The following is a 20,192-nucleotide window of genomic DNA, read 5'->3' on the forward strand; positions in this document are numbered from 1 at the left end:
GAAGGCAGCTCCGGACAGAGAGACAGCTCTGGACTGAGGGGCAGTTCTGGATAAATGGCAGCTCTAAGCTAAGGGACAGCTCCGGACAAGGTAGCTCAGGACAGAGAGGTAGCTCAGGACAGAGAGGATAGCTCAGGATAGAGAGGTAGCTCAGGATAGAGAGGTAGCTCAGGATAGAGGGGCAACACCGGACTGAAGGGCAGCTCCGGACAGAGAGACAGCTCTGGACTGAGGGGCAGTTCTGGATAAATGGCAGCTCTAAGCTAAGGGACAGCTCCGGGACAGGAGCTACAGGACAGAGAGTAGCTCAGGACAGAGGGATAGCTCAGGATAGAGAGGTAGTTCAGGATAGAGAGGTAGCTCAGGATGAGGGGCACTCCGGACTGAAGGCCAGCTCCGGACAAGAGAGACAGCTCTGGACTGAGGGGCAGTTCTGGATAAATGGCAGCTCTAAGCTAAGGGACAGCTCCGGGACAGGTAGCTCAGGACAAGAGAGGTAGCTCAGGAGACAGAGGGATAGCTCAGGAAGAGAGGTAGCTCAGGATAGAGGGGCAACTCCGGACTGAAGGGCAGCTCCGGACGAAGGGAGACAGCTCTGGACTGAGGGGCAGTTCTGGATGGCGAACGGCTCTGGACGCTCATGGCTGGCTGACGGCTCTGGACGCTCATGGCTGGCTGACGGCTCTGGACGCTCTGGCTGGCTGACGGCTCTGGACGCTCTGGCTGGCTGACGGCTCTGGACGCTCTGGCTGGCTGACGGCTCTGGACGCTCTGGCTGGCTGACGGCTCTGGACGCTCATGGCTGCTGACGGCTTCTGGACGCTCTGGCTGGCTGACGGCTCTGGACGCTCCTGGCTGGCTGACGGCTCTGGACGCTCCTGGCTGGCTGACGGCTCTGGACGCTCCTGGCTGGCTGACGGCTCTGGACGCTCCTGGCTGGCTGACGGCTCTGGACGCTCCCTGGCTGGCTGATGCGGCTCTGGACGCTCCTGGCTGGCTGACGGCTCTGGACGCTCCTGGCTGGGCTGACGGCTTTCTGGACGCTCACTGGCTGGCTGGGCTCTGGAGCTCCTGGCTGCTGACGGCTCTGGACGTCTCCTGGCTGGCTGACGGCTCTGGACGCTCCTGGCTGGCTGACGGCTCTGGACGCTCATGGCTGGCTGACGGCTCTGGACGCTCATGGCTGGCTGACGGCTCTGGACGCTCATGGCTCGGCTGACGGCTCTGGACGCTCATGGCTGGCTGACGGCTCTGGACGCTCATGGCTGGCTGACGGCTCTGGACGCTCATGGCTGGCTGACGGCTTCTGGACGCTCATGGCTGGCTGACGGCTCTGGACGCTCATGGCTGGCTGACGGCTCTGGACGCTCATGGCTGGCTGACGGCTCTGGACGCTCATGCTGGCTGACGGTCACGCTCATGGCTGGCTGACGGCTCTGGACGCTCATGGCTGGCTGACGGCTCTGGACGCTCATGGCTGCTGCGGCTCTGGACGCTCATGGCTCTGGCGGTTCTGGACGCTCATGGCTCACTGGCGGTTCTGGCAGATCCTGTCTGGTTGGCGGCTGGCAGTCCTGTCTGTTGGCGGCTCTGGCAGTCCTGTCGGCTTGGCGCTCTGGCAGATCCTGTCTGGGGCGGCTCTGGCAGATCTGTCTGGCGGGTGGCTCTGGCGATCCGGTCTGGCGGAAGGCTCTGGCGATCCGGTCTGGCGGAAGGCTCTGGCGATCCGGTCTGGCGGAAGGCTCTGCGACCGGTCTGGCGGACAGGCTCTGGCGAGGTCCGGTCTGGCGGAAGGCTCTGGCAGAGTCGTCTGCGCGGAAGGCTCTGGCCTGATCCGGTCTGGCACGGGCGGCTTTGCAGGCTCATGGCAGACGGGCGGCTTTGCAGGCTCATGGCAGACGGGCAGTTTCAGGCGCCGTTGGGCAGACGGGCAGTTTCAGGCGCCGTTGGGCAGACGGGCAGTTCAGCGCCGTTGGGCAGACGGGCAGTTCAGGCGCCGTTGGGCAGACGGGCAGTTCAGGCGCGTTGGGCAGACGGGCAGTTCAGGCGCCGTTGGGCAGACGGGCAGTTCAGGCGCCGTTGGGGCAGACGGGCAGTTTCAGGCGCCGTTGGGCAGACGGGCAGTTCAGGCCCGTTGGGCAGACGGGCAGTTCAGGCGCCGTTGGGCAGACGGGCAGTTCAGGCGCCGTTGGGCAGAACGGGCAGTTCAGGCGCCGTTGGGCGACTCGGGCGAGTTCAGGCGCCGTTGGGCACGACGGGCAGTTTTTCAGGCGCCGTTGGCAGACGGGCAGTTCAGGCGCCGTTGGGCAGACGGCCAGTTCAGGCGCCGTTGGGCAGACGGGCGGTTCAGGCGCCGTTGGGCGAGACGGGCGTTCAGGCGCCGTTGGGCAGACGGGCGGTTCAGGCGCCGTTGGGCAGACGGGCGGTTCAGGCGGCACTGGGCAGACGGGCGGTTCAGGCACGGCACTGGGCAGACGGATCTGAGGCCAGACGGCACTGGGCAGACGGACGGCTAGACGGCACTGGGCAGACGGACGGCTCAGACGGCACTAGGGCAGACGGATCGGCTCAGACGCACTGGGCAGACGGACGGCTCAGACGGCACTGGGCAGACGGATCGGCTCAGACGGCACTGGGGCAGACGGATGACTCAGACGGCCACACTGGGCAGACGGACGCTCAGACGGCACTGGGCAGACGGACGCTCAGACGGCACTGGGCAGACGACGGACTCAGACGGCACTGGGCAGACGGACGGCTCAGAGACGGCCTGGGCAGACGGACGTCAGACGGACCGGGCAAGAGACGGACGGCTCACGGCACTGGCAGACGGAGACGGCTCAGAACGGCATGGGCAGACGGACGCTCAGACGGCATTGGGCAGACGGATGACTCAGACGGCACTGGGCAGACGGAGACCAGACGGCATGGAGACGGATGACTCAGGACGGCACTGGCAGACGGATGACTCAGACGGCAGCTGGGTAGACGGATGACTCAGACGGCATGGGCAGACGGATGACCCAGACGGCATGGGTAGACGGATATCCAGAGTGGCACTGGGTAGTGGGTAGACGGATGACCCAGAGGCACTGGGTAGGACGGATGACTCAGACGGCACTGGGTAGACGGATGACTCAGAGGCACTGGCAACGGGAGGCAGCTCTGGCCGGCTGAGGCGCACTATAGGCCTGGTGCGTGGTGCCGGAACTGGGGGTACCGGGCTGGGACACGCATCTCAAGGGCTAGTGCGGGGACAGCAACAGGACACACTGGGCTCTCAAAGCGCACTATAGGCTAGTGCGTGGTACCGGCACAGGTGGTACCGGGCTGGGGCACGCACCTCAGGGCGAGTGCGGGGAGAAGCACAGTGCGTACAGGGCTCTGGAGAGCACATTAGGCCTAGTGCGTGGTGCCGGCACGGTGGTACCGGGCTGGAGACACGCACCATAGGGCGAGTCGTGGAGGAAGAACAGGGCTCTGGAGACACACTGGAAGCCTGGTGTGTGTGCCGGAATTGGTGGTACCGGGCTGGAGCGGAAAGGTGCTACAGGAGGAGCAGGACTAGGGAGGCACACAGGAGACCTAGTTCGTGGAACTGTCATTCCAAGACGGTTAGCACGCAACTCAGGACGAGCATGGAGAACTGCACTCCAAATCTTCTCTTTGTTTTGTCTCAAGTCATTCACGCCTTGAACATCAGTCATCAGATTCATTGTGAGAGGTCAATCATGTCAGATATGAGTAATTACATTGACACCGTGTGGGAAAGTAATTTTCATTCATTTTCCCCTATGCCGGTTTTGGCGATCGTCCAGTAATGAATGACTTACTATAACCATCATAATACTGTACTTCTCTCACTAGAGAGCTTTTCCACCATCCATTTCAATGGGTAGAAATTGTTACTGTAGCTGGTTGACTAAAGCCGTTAATCGGACATTTCGGTCAACACTTTACTGTAGGTATCCTTGTTGATGACGCCTTTATAACAGCTATATTACACATTATACCAAATGTCATAAGCTGTCATAAGTATTTTTAAATAGTAGTGAGTAACGGCATAAGATGTTGTAAAACTAGTTAATAATGGGTTTTATAGATGACTGTTCATCCTGTTGTCATATTCTCTAATGTCAACTGTTAGTAACAACTGCTATTACACAGTCTGCAAGACAACTTATGTCATATGTTATTACATGCTACATAAGAGTCTACATACCAGATGTTATAACAGGGTGTTTTGTCATTTACCAACCTCTGTGTCACATTATTAAATTGAATGGAATGACGGACGTCATAACCTTGTCATATGGCTTTATAGTGTGTGCACAGACACCTTCGGTATAGTGACATTCATTTGAGGTGTTATGAAACAGCTACTGTATGAATGTGCTTATACCACAGGTTGAGTTGAGTATCACAAAATGTTACCATTCAAATGATCTGCAAGAAACATGGGCAAATGGGAGCACAGATGTAGATTTGATTCTGGCGCCTACTAGCACTCTTGTCTCCACATCCTGTAGTGCTTCTGTCAAGGCACAGCCGTATCACTGTAGCCTAGCAGTTAACAGCGCTGGGCCAATAACTGAAAGATCGCAGGTTTGAATCCCCAAGCTTACTAGGTGAAAAATCTGTGTGTTCCCTTGAGCAAGGCACTAAACCCTAATTGCTCTTGTCAGTAGCCCTGGATAAGAGCATCTGCTAAATGACTAAAATGTAAAAATGTAAATGCCATATTGCCAATGGCACATCATCCAGAATAGACACTATGTTGTTACACGATATAAAGCAAAGATATCATACAAAACTTCAGACAAATGCCATGTCGTAGCAGAATGTACATTTGATATCACTCTCATTACAAGTGGACATAAGTAGTGTGACACCACACAGTTGATAACTTAGTTATGTCATGATGTGGCCCTTTCTGAGTATAGATGATGGCTTCTCACTCTCTCCTACACCCAGGTTCTGTTATCTCTGGTCGTAAATTCCTGGCGGAGACCCATTCCCCCTTTTCATGCAGAGAGAGACCACAGAGTGATCAAGGGATTTCACATGGCCAAACTCCTAAATCTCCAAAAATGGGAAAATTAAACTAATTGTCCACTTGTGAGAATGTGGGAAATGTCCGTGGACACTTAAGTGACAGTTATGTTGAGTGTGTTTCATTTGGTGAGCTCACGAAGGACAGGAGACACACATAACTGTATCTCTGAATGTGTACATTTCTCAATTATGGTGTTTGCATCTAATTCTTGAATAACATGATTGAGTAAAGATGAAACTATTTGTGAAATGATGTATAACCTTTAATGTGAGAGAATTGTATTCCCTTTAAAGTTTAACCAAGTCATTTGCCCTCCCCCATGAGCACAGACATGATCAGGCTCATAGAACCTCCTTTTCTACTGTTACGAATTAAAGCCCCTCCTAAGAAAATCCTCTTTAGACTGAGCAAACCCACAGCGTGAGCTGCGATTGCGAATAGTTTAGACCACGCATACCTTGGTGTAAACTGAGGTGGCACAGGTTTGAGTACCAAGATTAGAAAACCATACCACATGGAGCACTGGCTACACGGCTGGAAACGGCTCAACTCTGAGACTATCGATCCCTACAGAATAAGAGCAAATCTTAGATACTAATTACTAGTCTGCAGCTAGAAATTATGTAAATCTGGGACGAGAATACCAACATCCGCCGAAACATCTATTCTTTGAGAACATTTCTGAATGGTACTCTGAAGTATCCATTCCAACCACAAAATACTTTGATCTTCAGGGAAACAGAAAGAGAGAGAGAGACTCGGATGAACTGACTCTCCAGTAGACGGACTGACGATTCCAACAGAGAAGATCACACCTGAGAGAAGATCACAACAACAGATGTGATCTTCTCTGGGGTGGCAGGTAGCCTAGTGGTTAGAGCGTTGGGCCAGTTAACCGAAAGATTGCTAGATCAAATCCCTCAGCTGACAAGGTAAAAATCTCCTGTAGTCAAATGTATTTGTTTTCCGTAAAGGCCTGCACCAGATTTCTTCTTCCTTTCCTCTACCCCTATGGACCTCACCAGGTGAGATCCTAAGTGAACATGTTATCATTCAAATGTAACTATTCAAAGGTCATGAACAGTCAAAGTCATGTTCCTCATGAAATTGGATGATATTTGAAGGAAACCAGATCAAAGTATGATGACCAAAGTATGAAAAATTACTGTAGATTCTACATTGATAAAGTTTGATCATAAAGTTACTTGTCACGAACGTCAAAGGGAGAGAGAGAGGACCAAGGCGCAGCGTGTAAAAAATACATCTTCTCTTTATTTAGGAGATGAACGAACGAAGCAAAACAACAAATAGACGACCGTGAAGCTATAACCGAACAAAATGCAAACATGCAACCTAGACAGACACAGACCTAGACAGACCTAGACAATGACCCAACAAAAACATGATGCCTATGGCTGCCTAAAATATGGCTCCCAATCAGAGACAAATGAAAGACATCTGTCTCTGATTGAGAACCACTCAGGCAACCATAGACATACCTAGAAACATCACTCAACCATAGACATACCTAGAAACATTCACTCAACACAAACCCATACACTAAACCCAACACCCCCCTTTTCCATAAAACCACCCGAAACGAGACAAAACACAAACATTCCCCATGTCACACCCTGACCTAACTAAAATAATAAAGAAAACAAAGATAACTAAGGCCAGGGTGTGACATTACTGGTCTCCTGCCCCATGTAAAACAATTGGATTCGTTAGGAAAAGGGGATATTTTAATACAACAATGGCAACATGATATTCTCTTACCTAATTGAAATAAGTACCGCATTGTAACCAACATCGGGGGAAGGCATGTTTGAAGAAGGGCGTGGTTTATATAGCTAGATAGCTACTCTACTGGTGCCAAAATTTGACTGTAGGGTGTCAGCAAATATAAATAAAAGTTTACCCTATTCATCTATGGCAAAGACACTTATATGTTTCCACTTTCATCTATGTCTGGTGTTAGCTTGTTACTGGCTAGCTAGGTCTTCAGCAAGCATGAAACAAAGGAGGGAAGTGTCATTCAAAACTCTGCCGAAGTTGTTAAGTCAACACATCCATTAGTGGAGGTGGACTGCATCACAAGAAAAATGTTGATATGCAAGTTCAATGTTGAATGAGTTGCTTTGTGTATCACCAAATTTGCTTGACTTGATGTGACTGCAACACTGCTCACCATCGAAGTTGCTTGACATAGGAGTTTCAAAGAGCTGTCAGTCAAGGCGAGCTCATGAATTTAAGCTCCCCTTACACTCAGGGTTGTTTGGATGACCCAACTGCTGGGTTGCAGGCAATGGGTCACTTAGTTTGGTTGTTTTTTTAAAAGAGCAAGGTTGGTTTGGTGATGATGGGTTGTTGAGATATGACCCAGAGGGTCAAATCAGAAGTATGGAGGCTTGGAGTTGTAGGGGCATGGCTTTAAGGAAGTTATTTTGGGCCACCCGTGAGAGTAAATCTAATTCCTGTTAATCTGTTCTGTTGAATTGTTGTGACATGTTACAGCTGAATGCTGACATTTCTGTAGCTTTAATTATGCCTGCAGAAGTATATGAATTATTTAAAAGCCTATGCAAATCATAATGCTATATCCCCAATGGGTTAGTAACCACTTTAGTGCAATATGTAAATAATAATGTTAATATTTTGGTGTTTGAATATGTGATGTGAAATAATATTAAATGAAAATTTWAAATTGCAGTTAACATGACTAACCGGAATTACATTTAATCTCACAGATGGCAAAAAATAACTATCTAAAAGCCACACCTCCTGAAAATAACCTATGGATTTCAATAAAAAGACCAGGCTGCTTGGTCAACCCAGAAAGAAAGTGAATAAAAATCCATCTGATGGTTAAATTAACCCATGTTTGGATAATCACACAACCTGTCACATTATGCTGGCTTGCAAAAAGATGTCTAATTCCGGTAGAAATCCAGCCGGAAAAGGGGATCGAACCTTCTGAATTTTAGATCACCCACAACCTGCATTCAAAATGACTGCCAGGGTTGGGAAAACTGAAATATGAGACTACCTAAAGCATCTAAATTGGAACAACCATTTCAGTAACATATCGGATTAGTTTAGAAAATGTATGACATTTGTATTTGAGAAGCATAACATCAATTAATCAATGTACATTAAAAAAACATAGATATTGACAAAAAAATCTTAAAATCAACCTGAAATAGAGCACGCTGTGAAATGTGATTATGATGGGCGTGGTTTTGGTTTTGGTTCAACTCTGGTTATTAACACCAACACTGGGGTTATTTTACAACAATGAGTGTTAATTCAACATTTAATTATGTTCAGAGTGTAGGCCCTTAACATTAAATGGGTGGTAGGTAGCCTAGTCGTTAAAGCGTTGGACTAGTAACCGAAAGGTTGAAAGATCAAATCCCCGAGCTGACAAGGTAAAAATCTGTTGTTCTACCCCTGAACAAGGCAGTTAACCCACTGTTCCTAGGCCGTTGTTGAAAATAAGCATTTGTTCTTAACTGACTTGCCTAGTTAAATAAAGGTAAAAAAAACAATTTATGATGACATATTRACTAAATATCTCACTTGGTGAAGTCTATAGGACTGAAAATGGATGAATGCAACAACTATGTCTCTGTCACTAACAGATACATTCATGGATAGTGCTGTAACTCTACAGTTCACTTGACAGGATAGGCACTCTGGGAAATTAAATTAAAAAAAAWATATATATTCTTTACACTAAGCAGTGTGTTAATTTAACACTTTCCAATGTCTATAGAGGTACACACTTTTAGTGTTAATTTAACACTCAGTGTTGATTTAACACTGGATAATTTGCTATGTAGCTCTGGGGTGTGTTTGTGTGGGAGACAGACATTCAGTTGACAAGTAAGGGATTAAGTGGATGGTCAGAAAGAAGCATGGTACTTTTGTGTGTCTGATCATTTCGCTTGCTGAAGATTTTGGACAGTGTGATGTGACCCTTGATTCTGATAGTTTGTTTGAGTCTATTATGGCAATCCGGGACGAAAACTCACAAGTGATTCTGTGTGTCTCTTTGTTTCAGCTATGGATTGGAGTCAGATGTTGCAGTTCTTGCTCTTCTCACTCCTTTGTCTCACTGGCATCTCCAAGGCAGTAGGAGGTAAGTAGGATGAACTTTACTCACAGAATTCATCAGCCATGAATTAATCAATCAATGAATCAATCATGTTACGAGGACAGCTAGAAGTACTGATTGAATTAAACTGGATCGATTTAACAGCTCACTAGCTTTAAGCACCAGCTGTCAGAGCAGCTCACAGATCACTGCACCTGTACATAGCCCATCTATAAATAGCCCATAAATAGCCCATCTATAAATAACTACCGCTTCCCCTACTGTATTTTTGTATTTTTTATTTTGCTCCTTTGCACCCCATTATTTCTACTTTGCACACTCATCTACTGTCAAATCTACCATTCCAGTGTTTTAATTGCTATATTCTATTTACTTTGCCACCATGGCCTATTTATTGCCTTTACCTCCCTTATCTCACCTCATTTGCTCACATTGTATATAGACTATTTTTCTACTGTATTATTGACTGTATGTTTGTTTTACTCCATGTGTAACTCTGTGTTGTTATATGTGTCGAACTGCTTTGCTTTATCTTGGCCAGGTCGCAGTTGTAAATGAGAACTTGTTCTCAACTTGCCTACCTGGTTAAATAAAGGTGAAATAAAAATATATATATATTTTCTTTTTAAAGTAGCAAGATTGGAATTCCTTTGTTACAGAGACATTTTGCGCCCAAAAACTCCAACGGACAAAGAATGAACTTTGGAACAATATTCATAAGATAGGAATGTTAAGAATGGTCTGTGGGGATCTAAAGAATAATCCTGTCATATTGTTTATTATTTTGTGACCTCATTAAGGATGGTATAATGAAATAACTAACATGGAAAGTGTACATATTTTATCTGTATAGTTTCCATCCCATAGGATGTTAATACAATATGAAGAACAATGAAACTATTTTTGAAAAGATAGAAATATGGTTTTAGTCTTCACATTAACTAAACCACTCCCCTAATGAGGTCAGAAGAGCGTCAGTGTGATGGAACCGCCTTTCCGACCAGAGTGCTTAAAACGACTCACTAAGAATGAACATATTCAGACCAGAAAGTGTGGAGCGGTGGCTACACGGCTGAAAATGGTGAGACCAGTACATTGCTGGGTTACTACTGGCATGTAAAGTGGTCGGGAGCTGAACCCTGAATAATCAATCATTGAGACCAGCAGACGACCGGCGTGAGATGGACGTTACAAATAGTTGAAACTACCAGACCAGCCGACGGGAAGCGCGAGTGTCACGCCCTGGCCTTAGTTATCTTTGTTCTCTTTATTATTTTGGTTAGGTCAGGGTGTGACGAGGGTGGTTTGTATGTTTTTGTCTCGTCTAGGGTGTTTGTACTGTCTAGGGGTTTGTTGTAGATTTATGGGGTTGTGTTCATTATAGGTGTTTATGTAAGTCTATGGTTGCCTAGATTGGTTCTCAATTAGAGGCAGGTGTTTATCGTTGTCTCTGATTGGGAACCATATTTAGGCAGCCATGTTCTTTGGGTATTTTGTGGGTGATTGTTTCCTGTGTCAGTGTTTGTGCCACACGGGACTGTTTCGGTTTGTTTACGTTTATTGTTTTTGTATTTGTGTTCATGTTCAGTTTTCCCTATTAAAACATYGACACCTACCACGCTGCGTATTGGTCCGATCCTTGCTACACCTCTTCAGAGGAAGAAGAGGATGACAGGCGTGACAGCGAGCTGGACGTTATGAAATGGTTGGAAACTCTGAAAACCAACACAAAGTGAGAAGATAACCTCCACTACGAGACCATAAACATTCCGTTTGCAGCTGTGCATGTAAAAGTGGACCTAGAACTTTTACTAAAGACACGAGGTGGGAAGGAAAACATCCTCTCTCATACAATCGTTGGTGCATCTAAAGTATCTGGCCTAACAAACAGTTCACTACCAGAGAAGCTCTACAAAGAAGAAGGACATTGTGACCTCTTGTGGACAAGCCAAGCCTTAGACCGAATGGGACACTAAAGACTACGACCCCCTTTCCCATAGAATGATCAATTGAGTCCAACAGAGATAGACGACAAACAAAGACATCTACACATAAATACTTTGCATTCCTTACCCAAATGAGCGGTGGTTCTTGAGCAAAGTATTATTTTTACTTTGAAGGTAGTTTCCAAATGTACGATAAGTTTGACTCTCTTTGTCTCTCCCTCTCTTTATCTACCCCTCCCTCTGCATATGTGTAACAAGCCATCATATCGTAAGTGTGTATGTATTCTGTGTTATTATTTAGTTAGTTAGTAAATAAATAATTAAGCCAATTTGCATAATACTGATTCGTAAGTGAGGTTAGGGTTCTTTCAGATATCAAGGATTATGCGACATTCAGAATGAGACTGATATGAGGTAATGATTACTAAGTGACTGTTATCGATATATCATTTATATACACTGCTCAAAAAAATAAAGGGAACACTAAAATAACACATCCTAGATCTGAATGAATGAAATATTCTTATTAAATACTTTTTTCTTTACATAGTTGAAGGTGCTGACAACAAAATCACACAAATTATCAATGGAAATCAAATTTATCAACCCATGGAGGTCTGGATTTTGGAGTCACACTCAAAATTAAAGTGGAACACACATACAGGCTGATCCAACTTTGATGTAATGTCCTTAAAACAAGTCAAAATTAGGCTCAGTAGTGTGTGTGGCTCCACGTGCCTGTATGACCTCCCTACAACGCCTGGGCATGCTCCTGATGAGGTGGCGGATGGTCTCCTGAGGATCTCCTCCAGACCTGGACTAAGAATCTGCCAACTCCTTGACATTCTGTGGTGCAACGTGGCGTTGGTGGATGGAGCGAGACATGATGTCCCAGATGTGCTCAATTGGATTCAGGTCTGGGGAAGGGCGGGCCAGTCCATAGCATCAATGCCTTCCTCTTGCAGGAACTGCTGACACACCCAGCACATGAGGTTCGCATTGTCTTGCATTAGGAGGACCCAGGGCCAACCGCACCAGCATATGGTCTCACAAGGGTCTGAGGATCTCATCTCGGTACTAATGGCAGTCAGGCTACCTCTGGCGAACACATGGAGGGCTGTGCGGCCCCCAAAGAAATGCCACCCCACACCATGACTGACCCACGCCAAACGGTCATGCTGGAGGATGTTGCAGGCAGCAGAACGTTCTCCACGGCGTCTCCAGACTCTGTCACGTCTGTCACATGTGCTCAGTGTGAACCTCTTTGTGAAGAGCACAGTGTGAACCTCTTTGTTGAAGAGGGGGCGCGTGGCGATATTTGCCAATCTTGGTGTTCTCTGGCAAATGCCAAACGTCTGCACGGTGTTGGGCTGTAAGCACAACCCCACCTGTGGACGTCGGGCCCTCATACCACCCTCATGGAGTCTGTTTCTGACCGTTTGAGCAGACACATGCACATTTGTGGCCTGCTGGAGGTCATTTTGCAGGGCTCTGGCAGTGCTCCTCCTGCTCCTCCTTGCACAAAGGCGGAGTAGCGGTCCTGCTGGCTGGGTTGTTGCCTCCTCGGCCTCCTCCACGTCTCCTGATGTACTGGCTGTCTCCTGGTAGCGCCTCCATGCTCTGGACACTAGCGCTGACAGACCCACAGCAACTTTCTTGCACACAGCTCGATTGGATGTGCCATCCTGGATGAGCTGCACTACCTGAGCCATTTGTGTGGGTTGTAGACTCCGTCTCATGCTACCACTAGAGTGAAAGCACGCCAGCATTCAAAAGTGACCAAAACTAAGCCAGGAAGCATAGGAATGAGAAGTGGTCTGTGGTCACCACCTGCAGAACCACTCCTTTATTGGGGGTGTTTGCTAATTGCCTATAATTTCCACCTGTTGTCTATTCCATTTGCACAACAGCATGTGAAATTTATTGTCAATCAGTGTTGCTTCCTAAGTGGACAGTTTGATTTCACAGAAGTGTGATTGACTTGGAGTTACATTGTGTGTTTAAGTGTTCTTTATTTTTTTGAGCAGTGTATAAATCTTTGAGTTTATTTCAGGAGATGCTATCTTGTTAAACAACTTCTTCCATGGTGTCCCAAATTCATAATGAGTTAATTGTTACATGATTAATTTAAATCGAGTAACAATTGACATAGTTAGTTGATTCGATGAATAACAGTCATCACATTAATGATAGTCAAGTCACAACAATATTGAAAAAAAATTAAATAAAAAAATAATACTGAATAGAGCATGCTGGAAATATGATGATGGGCATCGTTTTAGTTCAAAGTGACGTGTATGAGTTTCAGGCCCTGTATTTGGTAAAAACTATGCCTGCAAATTAAGGCCTAATGACAATTATTTTATGACAACATATTCACTTCACTACATGGTGTGTTAATTTAAACATGTTTTGGTGTCTATACACAGACTCAACTTTCGTATTGATTTAAACATCAATGTTAATCATTTTATTAACACTGGAGAATTTGTTTAGATTAGATATATTTTGAAGGGACCATCTCCATTAAAACTCTGTCTTGCATATTACATGACACGCGTAATAATTGCATACTTTTTTGGTGTGCATCATTTCCATATATTCTGTTCTTTAAGAGGTGGCCTCATTAATATATGGTGGTCCTCAAACAGTCCCTGTACTGATGTTTGTCTTTACTCTATATATCTTTGTGTGCAGAGTCTTGTGTGGACAAAGGAGAGACTGAGCGGGTCTTTTCAGTTTCCGGTGATGCTGCCATGTTGACGTCCACCCTGGTGGACCTCAACATGTTTGACAACCGCAGCATCCCTATAACATCTCATGGTATGACCCAAGGACTGGGACAGAGCTGACCAGGGAGACAGGAAAGACTCTGGTGCGGGGGAAGACACTCTGGATTTTTAACATCACGATGGAGGATGCTGGAGACTATGTGTGTGTTGTGAGGTGGGGCTATACTTTTGTCTGCTGTGTGTGTGTGGTGTGTGTGTGTGTGTGTGTGTGTGTGTGTGTGTGTGGTGTGTGTGTGTGTGTTGTGTGGTGTGTGTGTGTGTGTTGTGTGTGTGTGTGTGTGGTGTGTGTGTGTGTGTGTGGTGTGTGGTGTGTGTGGTGGTGGGTGTGTAAATCTTTCCTGTTACCTTTGATAACAGACTACCCTCCGAGTGCTACAAGAAGGTTGCCTTACTGATTGTGAACCACACCAACCCAGAAGAATGCGGTCGACCAGAAATGGCCCAACAGGTCCTGACCAAAACAGCCAACTCTTTCCTGAACTGCCCATTGAGTGACCATATCAGGGAAGTGGACAATTACTCCATCCAGTGGTACAAGGTGAGTCCAATGGGGTAAACYGACAGTGCAGTTTAATAGGAGAGTGTTGAGAGGGGACGCCTGACAGCAGGGGCGGACTGGCCAAATGGCATTTCGAGAAAATGGCAGATGGGCTGGTCCATTTTTAGCCCAATGGAATTGTCTAACTAGTTTTTTTATACAAAAGTATAATTATCTGGCTAATAATTGGGGCCACAATGACAAAAATGGGCCTTTTGGGGGCCTCAAGGAAAGAAAATGGGCCAATGTCGGGCCTCAAGGGAAAAACGGTCCGGTGTGTCAGAAACACCAGGGCGGATTTCTGGTCCCAGTCTGCCCTTTCCTGACAGTGCTGGAAAGTCTGTTTGAAGTCTTTCTTTTCAGCCATCCAGTCGGTCTCTATGTATGCTTAATTTGTGTTTAAAACTATAGGAATGTAAGGTTATTACTACTAGTGAAAACTTGTGACTACATTTGAGACAATGTTCCATCAGACACAGTACTGCACATACCATTTACATTGTTCATTGCTCTCACATATTGTACTGCATTGAATTGTTCTGAGGGTAGTTCTTCTAATGTAAGACATTATCAGAACTTATCTGTAATTGTGTATTCATTTTGTACGACTAGCCATATTCCATTACCACTACCTTTCAGTGTGCATTTCTATTTTAACCCTGTCAGGGCTGTGAACCCATTGTGGAAGATGATCCCTTGTGGAACAGGTTTAGCTATGTCAGTCACAATGCTATGGCGTTACTCCAAGTAAAACTGGTCACCCTTGAGGATCATGCGTTCTACACCTGCACCATGACCTTTAACTTGGAAGGGCTCAGCGGCAGGATCTCAGAGACCATCAACGGTTTGGTGAACGGTGAGTATTGTTGGCACAGCTCATAAAAGTNCATGACCTTTAACTTGGAAGGGCTCAGCGGCAGGATCTCAGAGACCATCAACGGTTTGGTGAACGGTGAGTATTGTTGGCACAGCTCATAAAAGTTGTCCCTAACCACAGATCTAGGATCAAATTATTACCATATACCCCCAATCCTTACCACAGCCATTACAGAGATACAGTAACTTCAGAAAGTATTCACACCCGTTGACTTTTTCCACATCTTGTTGTGTTGCAAAGTGGGATTCAAATGGATTTAATTGTCATTTTTTTTGTCAACAATCTACATAAGTATTCAACTCCCTGAGTCAATACATGTTAGAATCACCTTTGTTGTGATTATAGCTGTGAGTCTTTCTGGGTACGTCTCTAAGAGCTTGTGCAACATTTCCCCATTATTCTTTTCAAAATGCTTTAAGCTCTGTCAAATTGGTTGTTGATCATTGCTAGACAACCATTTTCAGGTCTTGCCATAGATTTTCAAGCAGATTTAAGTCTAAACTGTAAATCGGTCACTCGGGAACATTCACAGTTTTCTTTGTTAGCAACTTCAGTGTAGATTTGGCCTTGTGTTTAAGGTTATTGACCTGCTGAACGGTGAATTAATCTTCCAGTGCCTGTTGGAAAGCAGACGGAACCAGGTTTTCCTCCACGATTTTGCCTGTGTTTAGCTGAATTCCGTTTCTTTTGTATAATGAAAAACTATCCGGTCCTTAACGATTACAAGCATACCCATAACATGATGCAGCCACCACTATGCTTGAAAATAGGGAAAGTGGTAGTCAGTAGTGTGTTGCATTGGATTTTCCACAAACATAACACTTTGTATTCAGAACAAGAAGTGAATTGCTTTGCCACATGTTTTGCAGTATTACTTTAGTGCCTTGTCGCAAACAGGATGCATGTTTTGGATAATTTTTATTCTGTATAGGCTTCCTTCATGAGCCCTGTCAATTAGGTTAGTATTGTGGAGTAACTACATTGTTGTTGATCCATCCTCAGTTTTTTCCTATCGCATCCATTAAACTCCGTAACTGTTTTAAAGTCACCATTGGCATCATGGCGAAATCCCTAAGCGGTTTCCTTCCTCTCCGACAACCTGTATCTTTGCAGTGACTGGGTGTATTGAAACACCATCCAAACTGTAACCATCCAAAGTGTAATTAATTTTACTCCTGAACTTATTTCACCATGCCCAAAGGGATATTCACTACCTAATTTTTTTTTTTTTTTTACCCATCTACCAATAGTTGCCCTTTTTTGCGAAGGATTGGAAAACCTCCCTGGTCTTTGTGATTGAATCTGTGTTTGAAATGCAATACTCGACTGAGGGACCGTACATATAATTGTACTGTAATGTATGTGTGGGGTACAGACATGAGGTAGTCATTCAAACATCTATTAAAATCTATTATTATTATTATTATGTGACTTGTTCAGAAAAWTTTTACTCCTGAACTTAGTTATGCTTGCCATAACAAAGGCATTGAATACTTATACTAAAGACATTTCCGCTTTTCATTTTTTGTAACCATTTCGAAAAACATAATTCCACTTTGACATGATGGGGTATTGTGTGTAAGCCTGTGATACAAAAATCTAAGTGGAATCATTTTTAAATTCAAGCCGTAACAACAAAATGTGGACAAAGTCAAGGGGTGTGAATACTTTCTGAAGGCATTGGAAAGTACATGCCCCTGAATCAGAGGTTATGATTTCATAGAGGCTGCTTTGAAACTTTGCTCTGTGAGAGCTAGAAATGGTTGTGTTCAATAGGGTCAGGTGACTGCATATTTCTGTCTGTCTATGATTATGAACATTGTCATCATTTCAGTGAGTATCTGTGGAGCCCAAAGTGGTTGACCTGCCAATGAGATCATCAAAGCAGATTTGGGTGAGTAAGCCACTATAAAACATGTACTGTATATGTGTGTGCATGTGTTCGTGCGTGTGTGTGTGTATGTGTGCATTTGTACAGTTCTTTTAATTCATGATGCAAATAAATAATTTCAATGTTTGCCCCTAGGTTCTTCCTTCCAGTAAGATGTGTCGGGTGTTTGTCCCGAGTGTGGGAATAAACATTGTGCAAATTTGAATTGGATAGCGCGAGAGAACTCAATTTCCAAAATTGTCTCAGAGCGCCGTCTTTCAGGAATCACAAAGGTAGGTTGAGACACACAACAGCATCACAATACACACTGTAAGAATTCTACAAATCTGTTGCTTTTCAAGAATTTTCATGTAGACTTTGATTGTGTGTTTTTGGATCATTGTCTTGCCTGCATGACCCAGCTACGCCTCAGCTTCAGCTCACTGATGGATGTATGACATTTCTCCTGTAGATTTCTGATATAGAGCAGATACATGGTCCTTGTATTAAGTCAAGTCGTCCAGGTCCTGAGGCATATCCCAAACATCTAAATACCACCACCATGCTTGCCCGTATGGTATCAAATGAAATTAAATGTATTTGTCACGTACCCGAATCAACAGTTAAGTAAATGCCTTACTACAAGCCATTAACCAACAATGCAGTTTTAAGAAAACTAAGTGTTAAGAAAGTATTTACTAAAATAAACTGATGTAAAAAATAAATAAAACATGTATATTTTTTTTAAGAAGAAAATAGAAAAAGAAGAAAAAAATGCTAATACTTTCATTAGCTGTTCAGGAGTGTACAGGGGGTACCGTTACAGAGTCAATGTGCAGGGGCACCAGTTAGTCAAGGTAATTGAGGTAATATGTACATGTAGGTAGAGTTACAGTGACTTTGCATAGATAATAAACAGAGTAGCAGCAGCATAATAGAGCGTTCTGGGTAGCCCTTTGATTAGCTGTTCAGGAGTCTTATGGCTTGGAGGTAGAAGCTGTTAAGAAGTCTTTTGGACCTAGACTTGGCACTCCGGTACCGTTGCCGTGCGGTAGCAGAGAGAACAGTCTATGACTTGGGTGACTGGAGTCTTTGACAATTTTTTGGGCCTTCCTCTGACACTGCCTAGTATATAGGTCCTGGATGGCCCCAGTGATGTACTGGGCTGTATGCACAACCCTCTGCAATGCCTTGCAGTCGGAGGCTGAGCAGTTCCCATACCAGGTGGTGATGCAACCAGTCAGGATGCTCTCGATGTGGCAGCTATGAGGTTCTTACTGTGTAATGCAGTGTTTGCTGCTTTTTCGCCAGACATAATGGGACACATGTCATCCCAACATTTTTACTCAAGTTTGCCAAAAAGCACCTGGAAGATCATGAAGATTCTTTGAAGAATGTTCTATGTAGTCAAAAGTATAATTTTTGGACGACATGGGTCCCATTATGTTCTATAGGAGAATTCAGGCCCTCTGTCTGTCCTGAAGCTGAAGCGCACCTGGGTCATGCAGCAAAACACTTCATCAAGTTTACTTGAAAATGGTTAAAAAGCAACACATTGTAATTTACTAGTCAGCGTCCAGACCTAATCCCAACTGAGATGTGGTAGGACTTGAAACTAGCAGGACTTGAAACTTGAAACTGGCATGCTTGAAACCCAACAAATGTCGCTGAGTTAAAGCAGTTCTGCATGCAAGAGTGGGCCAAAATTCCTCCATAGCGATGTGAGAGACTGATCAACAACTACAGGAAGCATTTGGTTGCAGTCATTGCAGCTAAAGGTGGCACAATGAGTTATTGAGTGTAAGGGAGCAATTACTTTTTCACACTCGCACAACTTTGTAAATTAAATAAATAAAATAAGTATCATTTTTTTGTTTGTACGCTCAGGTTCCCTTTATCTAATGTTAGGTTTTGGTTGAAGATCTTATAACATTCAGTATCAAAAATATGCAAAAATAGAGAAAATCAGAAATGGGGAAAATACTTTTTCAAGGCACTGTATATGCCTGCATTCTGTGTCATCCAGATGGATGTTCTATTGTATAGTATCTAAACTGTTGGTATCGTATTAGGTATACCACTAAGATTAAGATAGGATCCATATCCCTGAATACATAGCGCTTGCTTTGAAACTTCACAACATCAAATCAAATTGTATTTGTCACAAGCGCCGAATACAACAGCTGTAGACCTTACCGTGAAATGCTTACTTACAAGCCCTTAAAGCCCTTAACCGACAATGCAGTTCAAGAAATAGAGTTATATTTACTAAATCAACTGAAGTAAAAAATGAAATGAAAAGTAACACAATAAAATAACAATAACGAGGCTATATACAGGGGGTACCAGTACTGAGTCAATGTGCGGGGGTACAGGTTAGTCAAGGTTATTTGTACATGTAGGTACAGTAGGAGTAAAGTGACTATACATAGATAATAAACAGAGAGTACCAGCAGTGTAAAAACAAAGTGGCGGGGTCAATGTAGATAGTCCAGGTGGCCATTTGATAAATTGTTCAGCAGTCTTATGGCTTGGGGGTAGAAGCTGTTAAGAAGCCTTTTGGACATAGACTTGTCACTCCGGGTACCACTTGCCGTGCTGTAGCAGAGAGAACAGTCTATGACTTGGGTGACTGCAGTCTTTGACAATTTTTTGGGCCTTCTTCTGACACCGCCTAGTATATAGGTCCTGGATGGCAGGAAGCTTGGCCCTGGTGATGTACTGGGCCGTACGCACTACCCTCTGTAGCGCCTTACGGTCAGATGCCGAGCAATTGTGTGGTGGAATATTCTTTGTAATTTCTTCAAACAATCATCTTTATTCAATATCGATTAATTATTGCAATAATTAAGACCTGTCAGCCCAACAGTCTTGACTGTTGTGCCCAGCAGCCTACCCTTTACAGACCATGCTGTTCCTTATATGGTTGATACCAAGATTGCTCAGTCATAGCTGGTTCAACCCCTCCCATACAGATTGGGGGGAACCATAAA

At 44.9% G+C, this 20,192-nt stretch overlaps 2 protein-coding genes across 4 annotated transcripts in view; both read left to right on the forward strand.

The window, feature by feature from the left end:
• The window catches only part of LOC111959937 (interleukin-1 receptor-like 2), a 38,308-nt gene that overhangs the window by 13,899 nt on the left and 4,217 nt on the right, over positions 1-20,192 (forward strand). The window lies entirely within an intron of this gene.
• LOC139023812 (interleukin-1 receptor type 2-like) lies at positions 13,813-15,334 on the forward strand. Its single transcript, XM_070437764.1, has 3 exons — positions 13,813-14,068; positions 14,272-14,452; positions 15,119-15,334. Exons 1-3 carry the CDS (start codon positions 14,034-14,036, stop codon positions 15,332-15,334), a joined length of 432 nt encoding a protein of 143 aa, XP_070293865.1. The 5' UTR covers positions 13,813-14,033.

This window comes from Salvelinus sp. IW2-2015, linkage group LG36, assembly GCF_002910315.2.
Source record: "Salvelinus sp. IW2-2015 linkage group LG36, ASM291031v2, whole genome shotgun sequence".
NCBI classification, from domain to species: domain Eukaryota; kingdom Metazoa; phylum Chordata; class Actinopteri; order Salmoniformes; family Salmonidae; genus Salvelinus; species Salvelinus sp. IW2-2015.